This window comes from Heptranchias perlo, chromosome 15 (assembly GCF_035084215.1).
Source record: "Heptranchias perlo isolate sHepPer1 chromosome 15, sHepPer1.hap1, whole genome shotgun sequence".
Taxonomy (NCBI): domain Eukaryota; kingdom Metazoa; phylum Chordata; class Chondrichthyes; order Hexanchiformes; family Hexanchidae; genus Heptranchias; species Heptranchias perlo.
The window spans coordinates 65,661,372-65,676,541 of record NC_090339.1 but is presented as its reverse complement, the minus strand read 5'-3'; the positions used below and the strand labels follow the sequence as shown (position 1 = coordinate 65,676,541).

Here is a 15,170-nt window from a genome sequence, read left to right as displayed (position 1 = left end):
TAAGTTTCCGCACAAGAAATTATTAGCAAACATTGGAATTGGAGGTAACCTTGTGACATGGGTCAGTGATTGGTTGAGGGGCAGGAAACAGAGTAAGGATAAAAGGAACATTCTCTGATTGGTGGGGTGTGACAAGTGGTGTTCCCCAGGGATCGGTACTCGGGCCTCAACTTTTCACCACAATATTAATGACTTGGATAAAGGAATAGAGAGTGGTATATCCAAGATTTCAGTTAATACTAAGTTAGGAGACACAGTAAGTGGTGTAGATGGGAGCACAGAGTTACAAAGGGACACAGACAGACTAAGTGATTGGCCAAAATTATGGCAGATGGAGTTCACTGTGGGGAAGTGTGAGGTCATTCAATTTGGATCTGAGAAAGACAAATCATAGGAGCAAAGGGATTTGGGAGTCCAAGTACACAAATCACTAGAAGCTAATGCACAGGTACAAAAAATAATCCAAAAGGCCAGTGCTGGAGTCTATAATTAAGGATAGGGTGACTGAACACCTTGAGAATTTTCAGTTAATCAGAGAGAGCCAGCATGGATTTGTGAAAGGTAGGTCGTGCCTGACAAACCTGATTGAATTTTTTGAAGAGGTGACTAAAGTTGTGGACAGGGGAATGTCAATGGATGTTATTTATATGGACTTCCAGAAGGCATTTGATAAGGTCCCACATAAGAGACTGTTAGCTAAGATAGAAACCCATGGAATCGAGGGAAAAGTACGGACTTGGTCAGGAAGTTGGCTGAGCGAAAGGCGACAGAGAGCAGGGATAATGGGAAGGTACTCACATTGGCAGGATGTGACTAGTGGAGTCCCGCAGGGATCTGTCTTGGGGCCTCAATTATTCACAATATTTATTAACGACTTAGATGAAGGCATAGAAAGTCTCATATCTGAGTTTGCCGATGACACAAAGATTGGTGGCATTGTAAGCAGTGTAGATGAAAACATAAAATTACAAAGCGATATTGATAGATTAGGTGAATGGGCAAAACTGTGGCAAATGGAATTCAATGTAGACAAATGTGAGGTCATCCACTTTGGATCAAAAAAGGATAGAACAGGGTACTTTCTAAATGGTGTAAAAAGTTAAAAACAGTGGATGTCCAAAGGGACTTAGGAGTTCAGGTACATCGATCATTGAAGTGTCATGAACAGGTGCAGAAAATAATCAAGAAGGCAAATGGAATGCTGGTCTTTATATCTAGAGGTCTGGAGTACAAGGGGGCAGAAGTTATGCTGCAGCTATACAAAGCCCTGGTTAGACCGCACCTGGAGTACTGTGAGCAGTTCTGGGCACCGCACCTTCGGAAGGACATATTGGCCTTGGAGGGAGTGCAGCGTAGGTTTACTAGAATGATACCTGGACTTCAAGGGTTAAGTTACGAGGAGAGATTACACAAATTGGGGTTGTATTCTCTGGCGTTTCGAAGGTTAAGGGGTGATCTGATCGAAGTTTATAAGATATTAAGGGGAACGGATAGGGTGGATAGAGAGAAACTATTTCCGCTGGTTGGGGATTTTAGGAGTAGGGGGCACAGTCTAAAAATTAGAGCCAGACCTTTCAGGAGTGAGATTAGAAAACATTTCTACACACAAAGGGTTGTAGAAGTTTGGAACTCTCTTCCGCAAACGGCAATTGATACTAGCTCAATTGCTAAATTTAAATGTGAGATAGATAGCTGTTTGGCAACCAAAGGTATTAAGGGATATGGGCCAAAGGCAGGTATATGGGGTTAGATCACAGATCAGCCATGATCTTATCAAATGGCGGAGCAGGCACTCAATGGGGAAGAAGTTACGCTTCAGTTATACAGAGCTCTGCAGACCCCATCTGGAGACAGGGTTCAGTTCTGGGCACCGAACCTCAGGAAGGATATATTGGCCTTGGAGGGGGTGCAGCGCAGATTCACTAGAATGATACCGGGGCTAAAAGGGTTAAATTATAGGACAGGTTGCATGGACTTGGCTTGTCTGCCCTTAAACTGCTGTTAAACGGACACTGCGCCATCTTATCGAAACAGTAAGTTGTGCATTTTGTGATGTAACACTGGTCCTCCTGAAACAGCTTGTCAAGTGATGTCTCACACGGTCCCTGACACGGAATGCTACGCAGCTGTGTTTTGGAATCTAGGGTGGAAAAGAATGTTTTTGCTCAGATTTCCCACTGAGCATTTTGCTCCTGTACATTCTCGAACTCTGCTTTCCTGTTTCAATCCGACAAATTTCACTGCCATCAGTTTCAGTTTCATGATCTCTATCCATTGAACCTTCCCATCATTTGCTCATCAGCACTCAAATAATTTCACGCTATTATTTATTGTATTATTTATTGTATTATTTTTCCAGTACCAGCATTTGTGGTGTTTTGTAAGAGATTGGTGGCTGCATTTATATTGAGATTTTTGTGTAGTACGGGTTCCATATCCCACGATACCCTTACCCAAAAAAAATCTATCGATCTCAGTCTTGAAAACTCCAACTGTCTCCCAGCATCCACGGCCTTTTTGGGGAGTGAGTTCCAGATTTCCACTCCCCTTTGAGTGAAGAAATGCTTCCTGATTTCACTCCTGAACGGCCTGATCTAATTTTAAGATTATGTCCCCTTGTTCTTGATTCCCCCACCAGAGGCAATGGTTTCTCCATATCTACCCTATCGAATCCTTTATCATTTTAAAGACCTCAATCGCTCAATCTTCTCGACCCTCACTGAGCTGTTAAATGCCCATTCCCCCCTCTACACCCCCAACTCATACACTGATAACATCTGTTCAGTTCACAAACTGGGATCGCTTCAGTCCTGACCCAGTTTTTGGGGATCGATGATTTGTTACTGACCATCCCCCCATCTACTTGGAAGAAAAAGTTTGTTTAATATTTTTATTTCATGAAATAAGCAGACGGCAGAATTGACCGAATCCTAAGCAGGTCCACAAAACGGCACAAAGAAATCAGAAATCCTTTGAAGAAATAACCTGTTTCTTTCATTCTGCTCCATGTGGTTTGTGGAGGAACTTGGTCCAAGTTCTGTTCTTTTGCCCCAGTTCAAAATTGGCAGCAAAAGGTTGTAATAAATTCAAGAATAAATTCGTGAAACAGGTTTATTGAAAGAGAGGCCCTGAGCAGGTGTAGTAAATGTGTTTAATAGGTGATCCATAATTAATCATCCGTCAGTGCCTGAGTGCCCCTGGTTATGATGAGTTGTAGTTGAGTTTTAAAAATCTTCATTCACTATCCTTCAGGTGTCAGCTTGGCTCAGTGAGTAGCACTCTCGCCTCTGAGTCCGAGCTCGTGGGGTGTAATTATACAGGGGGCCTTTTTCATTCTTGGGATGTGGTAATAAACGCCGGCCTTGCCAGCAACGTCCACATCCTGAGAATGAATTAATAATAAGATGGACCGAAGGGCCTGAACCAATTACCTTGCAACCCATGGTGCAACAATACGCCCTCCCTTTGAAAATCGGGCTCGGGTTATATGGAGCTGGTGTGAGTGAGAACGTAGATTGAACTGGACTGGGAGTTGAAGCATCGCGAGGACTTTACTCTTAGTGGAGATGCATTTAACCTGTACTTCTCCAACTTGTACTTAAATACAATTACCACCCCATCAGTCTACTCTCAATCATCAGCAAAGTGATGGAAGGTGTCGTCGACAGTGCTATCAAGCGGCACTTACTCACCAATAACCTGCTCACCGATGCTCAGTTTGGGTTCTGCCAGGACCACTCGGCTCCAGACCTCATTACAGCCTTGGTCCAAACATGGACAAAAGAGCTGAATTCCAGAGGTGAGGTGAGAGTGACTGCCCTTGACATCAAGGCAGCATTTGACCGAGTGTGGCACCAAGGAGCCCGAGTAAAATTGAAGTCAGTGGGAATCAGGGCAAAACTCTCAAGTGGCTGGAGTCATACCCAGCACAAAGGAAGATGGTAGTGGTTGTTGCAGGCCAATCATCTCAGCCCCAGGGCATTGCTGCAGGAGTTCCTCAGGGCAGTATCCTTGGCCCAACCATCTTCAGCTGCTTCATCAGTGACCCCTCCATCATAAGGTCAGAAGCGGAGATATTCACTGATGATTGCACAGTGTTCAGCTCCATGGGGCAATTCCCCAGATAATGAAGCAGTCCGTACCCGCATGCAGCAAGACCTGGACAACATCCAGGCTTGGGCTGATAAGTAATATTCACGCCAGGCATGTGACAGGCAATGACCATCTCCAACAAGAGAGGTCCTAACCACATATTAAAATGTTTTTCTTTCATTCATTTTCGGTATGTGGGCGTCACTGGCAAGGCTGGCATTTATTGCCCATCCCTAATTGCCCTTGAGAAGGTGGTGGTGAGCCGCCTTCTTGAACCGCTGTAGTCCGTGTGGTGAAGGTTCTCCCACAGTGCTGTTAGGAAGGGAGTTCCAGGATTTTGACCCAGCGACAATGAAGGAACGGCGATATATTTCCAAGTCGGGATGGTGTGTGACTTGGAGGGGAACGTGCAGGTGGTGTTGTTCCCATGTGCCTGCTGCTCTCGTCCTTCTAGGTGGTAGAGGTTGCGGGTTTGGGAGGTGCTGTCGAAGAAGCCTTGGCGAGTTGCTGCAGTGCATCCTGTGGATGGTGCACACTGCAGCCACAGTGCGCAAGTGGTGAAGGGAGTGAATGTTTAGGGTGGTGGATGGGGTGCCAATCAAGAGGGCTGCTTTGTCCTGGATGGTGTCGAGCTTCTTGAGTGTTGTTGGAGCTGCACTCGTCCAGGCAAGTGGAGAGTATTCCATCACACTCCTGACTCATCCAGGCAAGAGTCATGGTGTTGATGGGAACATGGCCATGTGGATGGAGGGATGGAGTGGGACAGAAAGCCATGTCGGGCTGCTGGGATGTTGGGGAGAGTGCCCCTGTGATCTGTCCTGGAGTTGCTCATTATTCCATTGATATAAGTGATTTGAATTGGGGATGGGCAGTAAATACCGGCCTCGCCAGCGATGCCCACATCCCATGAACGAATAATATATAAAAAAAAACTTGAACAGAGAAAAGAGGGAAATGATCGGAGCTTTGCTCATAAATTAGCGGCTGTGATGAGCTGTAAGGGAGATTGCAGGAGATCTCATTGGTTCCTGCATTTCTCGCTGGTCTGACTTGTACATTTTGTTTGTTCTCTAGGTCTGATTGTGGGCGTTGTTCTCAGATACGGGATCCATGTTCCCACCGATGCCAGTAACGTTACCCTGAGCTGTGACCTGGACTCCAGTCCAGCCACTTTATTAATTAACGTCAGTGGGAAGTTTTATGAATATACCCTGAAAAGTGAAATAAGCCCCAAGGACATTAGTAATGTGGAAGACAATGAGATGCTTCGAAAGGTACAGAATATCTCAGCTCACTGACTCCTGGAGAGTCTCGGGGGGGGGGGGGAGGGGGAGAGAGGGAAAGGGGGAGGGGGAAAAGAGGGAGGGAGGGGGAAAAGAGGGAGGAGGGGGAAAAGAGGGAGGAGGGGGAAAAGAGGGAGGAGGGGGAAAAGAGGGAGGAGGGGGAAAAGAGGGAGGAGGGGGAAAAGAGGGAGGAGGGGGAAAAGAGGGAGGAGGGGGAAAAGAGGGAGAAGGGGAGAGAGGGAAAAGGGGGAGGGGGAAAAGAGGGAGGAGGGGGAAAAGAGGGGGAAGGGGGGAGAGGGAAAAGGAGGGGTAAAAGGGGGGAGGGAGAAGGTGAGCGAGGGAAAAGGGGGGAGGGAAGGGGGAGTGGAGAGGGAAAAGAAGGGGGTAGGGGGAGGGGGAAAAGAAGGGGGTAAGGGGGAGGGGGAAAAGGGGAGAGGGGAGGGGGAAAAGGGGAGAGGGGAGGGGGAAAAGAAGGGGGTAGGGGGAAAAGAAGGTGGTGGGGGGACGGGGAAAAGGGGAGAGGGGGGAGGGTGAAAAGAAGGGGGTAGGGGAGGGAGAAAAAGGGAGAGGGGAGGGAGGAAAGGGGGAGGGGGGAAAAGGGGGGAGAGGGGAAGGGGAAAAGGGGGAGGGGGGTAGGGAATTGCCGGTGGTTCGGACGCTGAGTGATGGAGAGCAGGATGTCACTGCGCAGGCAGAGTGTTGGGTGGGACATCAGTGCTTTGCTTGCTGTGGATTTTTTACTCTGTTCCCAACTGCAGGTTACCTTTGACCCTGAGGTGTTCTTTAATATTCTGCTCCCGCCCATTATATTTTATGCTGGATACAGTCTGAAAAGGGTGAGTGTGTTCTTTTAATTCTCGAATACTATTGAGTACAACTGACGTATTTTTAAATATCCATTAGATTAACACGTTCTGTGCAGACTGGTTTAATGTCCACTATCTAATTGTACTTTCGTTGTCTGGAAAGTGCCCCCCATGTTCTGAGGGGGGGGTTAGTTGATTTTCTGGGATTTGTCATAACCTGGATTGTCGGGGATTTCCCTGGATTGTCGAGGGATAAGACGCAGTGTTTAAGCCCTGAGATTTGCTTTGATTTGTGCTTTGGGAGATTTCATAATTCTTGTATTTTCAGCGTCATTTTTTCCGGAACATGGGCTCGATTTTGGCCTACGCTTTTATCGGGACGGTCACCTCCTGCCTCATCATTGGGTGAGTATTAACAACACACTAACCTGATCGCAGCCCTGTGTTTAAACCCATTGATCAGGTCCGGCTGACCAGTAAACCAGGAGGTGAAGCTCCCTCTGCTCGTTAATAGTGACAAAGTGTAAAGAGTTTATATGTGGTTTATATTCATTCTAACTTGTTCACCAATGGAGAGCAGGAATTGCACACTTCCTGGTAATATCGTGGTTTAAGGTACCTGCTGATAGAATAATTAAACAATCCTCTGGATCGATGGATTGGTTGCAGTTTTGCTTTTGAAATGTCTGACACTGTTTCATTAACTGAATTTAAAAAAATAAAGAATTTGTATTTCTATATCACCTTTCACTTCCTCACGATGTCTCAAAGCGCTTTCCAGCCAATGAATTACTTTTGAAATGTAGTCACTTGTTTTGTAGGGAAAAGCAGCAGTCAATTTGTGCACAGTAAGATCCCACACATGGTAAATGAATGAACTTACCCAGAACTGAGAGGTTATCCTTATCAGGAAAGGCTGAACAGGCTGGGGCTCTTTTCTCTACAAAAGAGAAGGCTGAGGGGTGACCTGATAGAGGTCTTTAAGATTATGAAAGGGTTTGAAAGGGGAGACGTAGAGAAAATGTTTCCACTTGTGGGAGAGACCAGAACTCTGGGCCATAAATATAAGATCGTCACTAATAAACCCAATAAGGAATTCAGGAGAAACTTCTTTACCCAGAGAGTGGTGAGAATGTGGAACTCGCTCCTACAAGGAGTAGTTGAGGTGAATAGTGTAGATACGTTTAAGGGGAAGCTCGATAAACACATGAGGGAGAAAGGAATAGAAGGATATGCTGATAGGCTGAGATGAAGTAGGGAGGGAGGAGGCTCGTGTGGAGTATAAACACTGGCATAGACCAGTTGGGCCGAATGGCCTGTTTCTGTGCTGTAGAGTCTATATAATTCTATGAGAGACCAGTTAATCTGTTCTAGTGATGTTGATTGAGGGATAAAGATTGGCCAGGACACCGGGGGAGAAATCCCTTCTTCTAATGGTGGCCATGGGATCTTTTGCAAACATCTGCGAGGGCAGATGGGGCCTTGGTTTAACGTCTCATCTGAAAGATGGCACCTCCAACAGTGCGGCGCTCCCTCAGTACTGACCCTCCGACAGTGCGGCGCTCCCTCAGTACTGACCCTCCGACAGTGCAGCGCTCCCTCAGTACTGACCCTCCGACAGTGCAGCACTCCCTCAGTACTGACCCTCCGACAGTGCAGCACTCCCTCAGTACTGACCCTCCGACAGTGCAGCACTCCCTCAGTACTGACCCTCCGACAGTGCAGCGCTCCCTCAGTACTGACCCTCCGACAGTGCAGCGCTCCCTCAGTACTGACCCTCCGACAGTGCAGCGCTCCCTCAGTACTGACCCTCCGTCAGTGCAGCGCTCCCTCAGTACTGCCCCTCCGACAGTGCAGCACTCCCTCAGTACTGACCCTCCGACAGTGCAGCACTCCCTCAGTACTGACCCTCCGACAGTGCAGCGCTCCCTCAGTACTGACCCTCCGACAGTGCAGCGCTCCCTCAGTACTGACCCTCCGACAGTGCAGCGCTCCCTCAGTACTGACCCTCCGACAGTGCAGCGCTCCCTCAGTACTGACCCTCCGACAGTGCGGCACTCCCTCAGTACTGACCCTCCGACAGTGCGGCGCTCCCTCAGTGCTGCACTGGGAGTGTCGGCCTGGATTTTGTGCTCAAGTTTCTGGAGTGGGATTTGAACCCATGACCTTCTGACTCAGAGGCGAGAGTGTGACCCACTGAACCACGACCGGCACTTAAGAATTCTGAGTGTGGGGAGAGAGCAGAAGAGTGGGATCAGACTGAGTGGCCGTGTAGAGAAACACTAGCAAAGAATTGATGGGCCGAATGGCCTGTTTCTATGACAAAAGTTCAATAATGAAACTGAAAGTTGTGCAGTATTTTTAAATATGTTTGGCAGAGGGAAAGACTAAAGATATTAATTTCTTTTGTATAACTTTAAAACTGTTTTGGTCGATCTCATTGGGCTGCAGTGTAAAATCGAATAATGTCACCATAATTTAATACTGTTTTACGCAGCGAGTTGTTATGATCTGGAATGCGCTGCCTGAAAGGGCGGTGGAAGCAGATTCAATAATAACTTTCAAAAGGGAATTGGATAAATACTCGAAGGAAAAATTTGCAGGGCTATGGGGAAAGAGCAGGGGAATGGGACTAATTGAATAGCTCTTTCAAGAGCCGGCACAGGCACGATGGGCCGAATGGCCTCCTTCTGTGCTGTATGATTCTAATTCCAATATTGTCTGACATACTTTTTAAAAAAAATTCCCTTCTGCTACAGCCTCACCTTTTATCCCAAATGCTGGGACCGGCTCTGCTGAGAGTGACTGCGAGAGTGACTGCGAGAGTGACTGTGAGAGTGACTGTGAGTGTGACTGCGAGAGTGACTGCGAGAGTGACCGCGAGTGTGACCGCGAGTGTGACCGCGAGAGTGACCGCGAGAGTGACCGCGAGAGTGACCGCGAGAGGGACCGCGAGAGTGACCGCGAGAGTGACCGCGAGAGTGACCGCGAGAGTGACCGCGAGAGGGACCGCGAGAGTGACCGCGAGAGTGACCGCGAGAGTGACCGCGAGAGGGACCGCGAGAGTGACCGCGAGAGTGACCGCGAGAGTGACCGCGAGAGGGACCGCGAGAGTGACCGCGAGAGGGACCGCGAGAGTGACCGCGAGAGTGACCGCGAGAGTGACCGCGAGAGGGACCGCGAGAGGGACCGCGAGAGTGACCGCGAGAGGGACCGCGAGAGTGACCGCGAGAGTGACTGCGAGTCCCGTCCTACAGCAGAGCCTGGTCTCCAATTGTCTCGGATTTCCTGCCATTGGGCCAAGACTTGGGTCCGCTGGGACCGTGTGGTTGATTTGCAAGAATCCACACACCGGCATCTTCACGAGTCACCCTCGACCTGAGGGACTGCCAGGGAGAGAGGGAGATTGTGAGTGTGACCTCTCCTCTCCTCGTGACCTGTCACAAGTTCCCAATCCCACAATGGTGAGATGGAGAGAGCTGCTCAGGGGAATCCCGGTGATGGACCATGTGCGTGCGTCATACGATACCCCGGGGACCTGCGATATCAATGGGGCCTGTGATAGACCAACATTACACCAGTAGAGTTAAATAAACCACCCAATCCTGCACAGAATCCATTCTCGGCTCTTTCTGTTTCTCAATAGGCTGATTATGTACGGCTGTGTGAAGCTGATGAATATGATTGGCAGCTGAGCGGAGACTTTTATTTTACTGACTGCTGCTCTTGGGGGTCTTATTTCTGCGACTGACCAGGTACAAAGACTGTTCGTTCTCCTGGGAGCCCAGTGTCACTGGGGTGGTACGGGGGGGGAGAGAGGGGGGGAAGGAGGTGAGATGAGGGGGAGAGGGGGAGATCGAGGGAGCGATGGAGAGAGAGGTGAGAGAGAGTGAGAGGGGTGGGAGCAGAAGGGGGAAGGAGAGGGGGGAGGGAACACAAGACCACCTCAAGCTCTGTACCAATGTGATGGCTCGTTGAGCAGAGTGACACGGTCACTTTTAAAATCTATATTGGGTGTGGACAACAGGGAAAGGCTGCATTAAATGCCCATCACAGTTATCGAGTGAGGTAGGAAGAGCGCAGTTAAGAAGCAACCACATTGGTGTGGGACTGGGTCACATATAGGCCCAGGGTAAGGACGGCAGGTTCCCTTCCTGAAGGACATTAGTGAAGCAGTTGGGTTTTTCAAGAACGGAAGATTTCATGGTCACTTTATTTGGTGAGCCAGAATCACCAGATATTCCACACACAAGCAACGGGATCAGGGCTTTTAATAGAGGCGTCGAGGACAAAGCAAGAGTTATGATGAACCTTTATAAAACACATGGTTCAGGCCTCACATCGAGTATTGTGTCCAGTTCTGGGCACCGCACTTAGAAAGTGTGAAGCCTTAGAGAGGGTGCAGGAGAGATTTACTAGAATGAATCAGGAAGAGGGACTTTAGTTAAATGGATAGACAGGAGAAGCTGGGGTTGTCTCCCTTGGACCCCCCCAGTGCGCGGCCCCCCCCCCCACCAAGGGGCCCCACCTGCAGGGCGACCCTACCCGCCCCCCCCCGGGCCCCCCTGCAGGGCGACTCCGCCCCACCCCCAGCCCGCCCCCTGCAGGGCATCCCGCCCCCCCCTCCCCGCCCACTCCTCGCCCTCCCCCCAACCCTATTCCCCCTCATCTCACCACCGGGCCCCCCCAGCAGGCGACACCCTGCCCCCCCCTCCCCTGCCCCCAGCAGCTCCGGGCGACCCCTGCACCCTCCCCCCTCCCCCCCGGCTTCACCCCCCCCCTCTTCAGACCCTCCCCCTCCCACATCCTACCCCCCCCCCCCTGGGGCCCCAGGGGCTCCCCCCCGCCTGCTGCCACCCTGCCCTCCACCCCAGTGCCCCCCTAGGCCGAACCCCTTCCCCCCCTCCCAGGGCCACCCCTGACGCACCCCCCCCTCAAGACCCCCTCGCACCTATTCCCCCCGGCCCCAGGGGCGACCCGCCTCCCCCGGGGCCCCCCTGCGGGCGATCCCGCCCCCCCCAGGCGACCGCACCCTGCCCCGGCCACCTCCTAGGGCCCAACCCCGGCCCCTTGTCGCGACCCTTCCCCCCCCCCGCGGGCTATCCCCTTGTTCACTATAACTTCTATCTCCCTATCCCTTATCTATTGACCCATTATCCAAGATTATCAAAAAAAGATGAGAATAATGAAAAAAAGATATCAACCCGTCCCCCCACCTACTTCTATTGTACGCATGCACGTGCGTCTCGGAGAATTGTTATGTGCTGAGTTGAGCTGCAATGAACCATCACCTTCAGGAGGGGAGTAAATCGATAGCGATGGACCAATTGTGAAGTTATGCGGAGAAGTTCGACTCGGGGATTAAATGAATTCTTCCCATTTGCAGTGACGGTTCTGGCCATATCAATGAGCTACAGGCTTACGTGGATCTCTACGCCCTTCTGTTTGGGAGAGTGTCCTAACTGATGCCGTCGCCATCGTTCTGTCTTCGTAAGTGTTTCTGACCTGATTAATTGAGTGAGAGAAGATTCTCAATACCTTGTGTAGGCAGACATCAAAAGCATTATCGCTTCTCCTGAGAATTATTGCTCCACCAATGCTCGAGTGTTGATTGGTAATGCTGGTATTTAATGTTCCTTGCATTCTTTACAAACCATTTCACTCCTCTTAACTGACACGGTGATCTGACTATCCAATCATTAATGCGCTCTCATTTGGTGCTGGAGAACGAAACACTTTCAGTTTCAGTGTCAAGTACTTCCCGTGTCGGGTTAGATTCTGATTAAGCTCCCTCACTGCCCCAGCAACGTGCTGAGAGAGATCCCCTTTACTGTACAGTGGGATCGATTGTCTCCATTCCATATCAGCCGTTCTCCGAGGCAGCTCCCCTGGATATTGAGGCAGCTCCCCCTGGATTATCGAGGCAGCTCCCCCTGATATCGAGGCAGCTCCCCTGGATATCGAGGCAGCTCCCCTGGATTATCGAGGCAGCTCCCCCTGGATTATCGAGGCAGCTCCCCCTGGATTATCGAGGCAGCTCCCCTGGATTATCGAGGCAGCTCCCTGGATTATCGAGGCAGCTCCCCAATTTCACATTGGACCCTTGTATCCAGTGACAGAGAAAACTTTCATCTCAAATCTGGTATGGATTTGTACCCAGGTCCCAGAGGTCAAAGTTCACCTGTTACCCAAGTGATTTGAATTTCTGTGCTAACAATTCTTAACTGTCGATCCATTAGTGCCAAAGACAATCCAGGGTGAGAAAAGGCCATTCAGCCCTTCAGTCCTCTCCCTCCGCAGACCAGGTCTGATTAATCCATCTCTGCGGGCAGTGTGTTTTCCTTGAATAGAAAGGACCAGTTTATACAAAATAGGGAAGTTATGCGAAAGCTTTGCGACGCTGTAGAATAGTGATAGCAGAGGATTTCAACTATCCTAATATAGACTGGGATAACAATAATATAAGGGGCAAAGAAGGAGAGGAATTTTGAAATGTGTCCACGATAACTTTCTTGACCAGTACGTTTCGGCCCAGCAAGGAAGGAGGCATTGCTGGACTTGGATCCAGGGAATGAGACTGGCCAAATGGAGCAAGTGTCAGTGGGGGAACATTCAGGGAGCAACGATCATAATATCATATGGTTTAGAATAGCTATGGAAAAGGACACGGACCACTCTAAAGTAAAAATACTCATTTGGAGGAGGGCCAATTTCAATGGGATGAGAACGGATCTGGCCCGGGTAAATTGGAATCAAAGATTGGCAGACAAAACTGGAATTGAGCAATGGGTGGCCTTTAAAGAGGAGATGGTTCGGGTACAGTCTGGGCACATTCCCACGAGGCAGAAAGGAGGGCAACTAAAGCCAGAGCTCCCTGGATGACAAAAGAGATAGAGAGTAAGATGAAACAGAAAAAAGGGGCGTATGACAGATGCCAGGTTGATAACACAAGTGAGAACCAGGCAGAATATAGAAAGTTCAGAGGAGAAATGAAAAAGGAAATAAGAGGGGCAAAGAGAGAGTCTGAGAATAGACTGGTGGCCAACATAAAAGGGAATCCAAAAGTCTTCTACAGGCTGTAAACAGTAAACGGGTAGTAAGAGGAGGGGTGGGGCCGATTAGGGGCCATAAAGGAGATCTACTCATGGAGGCAGAGGGCATGGCCGAGGTATTAAATGAGTACTTTGCACCTGTCTTTACCAAGGAAGAAGATGCTGCCAAAGTCTCAGTGTCTGGAACGAGCTGCCAGAGGCAGTAGTAGAGGCGGGTACAATTTTGTCTTTTAAAAAGCATTTGGACAGTTACATGGGGAAGATGGGTATAGAGGGATATGGGCCAAGTGCAGGCAACTGGGACGAGCTTAGTGGTATAAACTGGGCGACATGGACATGTTGGGCCGAAGGGCCTGTTTCCATGTTGTAAACTTCTATCTATAGTTAAGATACTGGATTGGCTAAAAATTGAGAAAGAAGAGGTACTAGAAAGGCGAGCTGTACTTAAAGTAGATAAGTCACCTGGTCCGGATGGGATGCACCCTAGGTTTCTGAGGGAAGTAAGGGTGGAAATTGTAGAGGTACTGGCCATAATCTTCCAAACATCCTTAGATACAGGGGTGGTGCCAGAGGACTGGAGAATTGCAAATGTTACAACCTTGTTCAAAAAAGGGTGTAAGGATAAACCCAGCAACTACAGGCCAGTCAGTTTAACCTCAGTGGTGGGGATACTTTTGGAAACGATAATCCGGGACAGAATTAACAGTCACTTGGACGAGGGTGGATTGATTAGGGAAAGCCAGCACGGATTTGTTAAAAGCAAATCGTGTTTAACTAACCTGATTGAGTTTTTTGATGAGGTAACAGAGAGGGTAGGTGAGGGCAATGCCGTTAATGTGGTGTATATGGACTTTCAAAAAGCGTTTGATAAAGTGCCGCATGGTGGGCTTGTCATCAAGATTGCGGCCCACGGAATAAAGGGGGCAGTAGCAACATGGATACAGAATTGGCTAAAGGACAGGAAACAGAGAGTAGTGGTGAACAGTTGTTTTTCGGACTGGAGGGAGGTATACAGTGGTGTTCCCCAGGGGTCGGTGCTGGGACCACTGCTTTTCTTGATAAATATTAATGACTTGGACTTGGGTGTACAGGGCACAATTTCAAAATTTGTGGATGAAACAAAACATGGAAGTGTAGTGAACAGTGAGGAGGATAGTGATAGACTTCAAGCGGATATAGACAGGCTGGTGGAATGGGCGGACACGTGGCAGATGAAGAAAATGTGAGGTGGTGCATTTCGGTCGGGAGAACGAGGAGAGGGAATATAAACTAGAGGGCACAAATCTAAAAGGGATACAGGAACAGAGAGATCTGGGGGTATATGTACACAAATTGTTGAAGGTGGCAGGGCAGGTTAAGAAAGCGGTTAAAAAAGCAAACGGGATCCTGGGCTTTATAAATAGAGGCATAGAGTACAAAGCAAGGAAGTCATGATGAACCTTTATAAAACACTGGTTCAGCTACAACTGGAGTATTAGAACCATAGAAAAGATACAGAAGCACAGAAGGGGGCCATTCGGCCCCTCGTGTCCGCGCCGGCTGGAAAAACAACCAGGTGCCCATTCTAATCCCACCTTCCAGCACCCGGTCCGTAGCCCTGCAGCTTACAGCACTTTAGGTGCAGGTCCAGGTACTTTTTAAAAGAGTTGAGGGTCCCTGCCTCTACCACCAATTCAGGCAGCGAATTCCATTCACCCACCACCCTCTGGGTAAAAAAGCTTTTCCTCATGTCCCCTCTAATCCTTCCGCCAATCACCTTAAATCTATGTCCTCTAGTTCTTGAACTCCCCGCTAGGGGAAACAGGGACTTCCTGTCTACTCTATCTGGGCCCCTCATAATTTTGTACACCTCAATCAAGTCTCCCCTCAGCCTCCTCTGCTCCAAGGAAAACAACCCCAGCCTATCCAATCTCTCCTCATAGCTGCAATTTTCAATC

At 49.2% G+C, this 15,170-nt stretch overlaps 1 protein-coding gene across 1 annotated transcript in view; it reads left to right on the top strand.

The window, feature by feature from the left end:
• slc9a6a (solute carrier family 9 member A6a) overlaps nucleotides 1–15,170 on the top strand; it is an 84,898-nt gene that overhangs the window by 22,566 nt on the left and 47,162 nt on the right. The window contains 8 exon segments of the mRNA XM_067996759.1: nucleotides 5,167–5,366; nucleotides 6,134–6,211; nucleotides 6,510–6,586; nucleotides 9,828–9,868; nucleotides 9,871–9,936; nucleotides 11,568–11,582; nucleotides 11,585–11,629; nucleotides 11,632–11,671. Coding sequence (XP_067852860.1) covers nucleotides 5,167–5,366; nucleotides 6,134–6,211; nucleotides 6,510–6,586; nucleotides 9,828–9,868; nucleotides 9,871–9,936; nucleotides 11,568–11,582; nucleotides 11,585–11,629; nucleotides 11,632–11,671 — 562 coding nt within the window.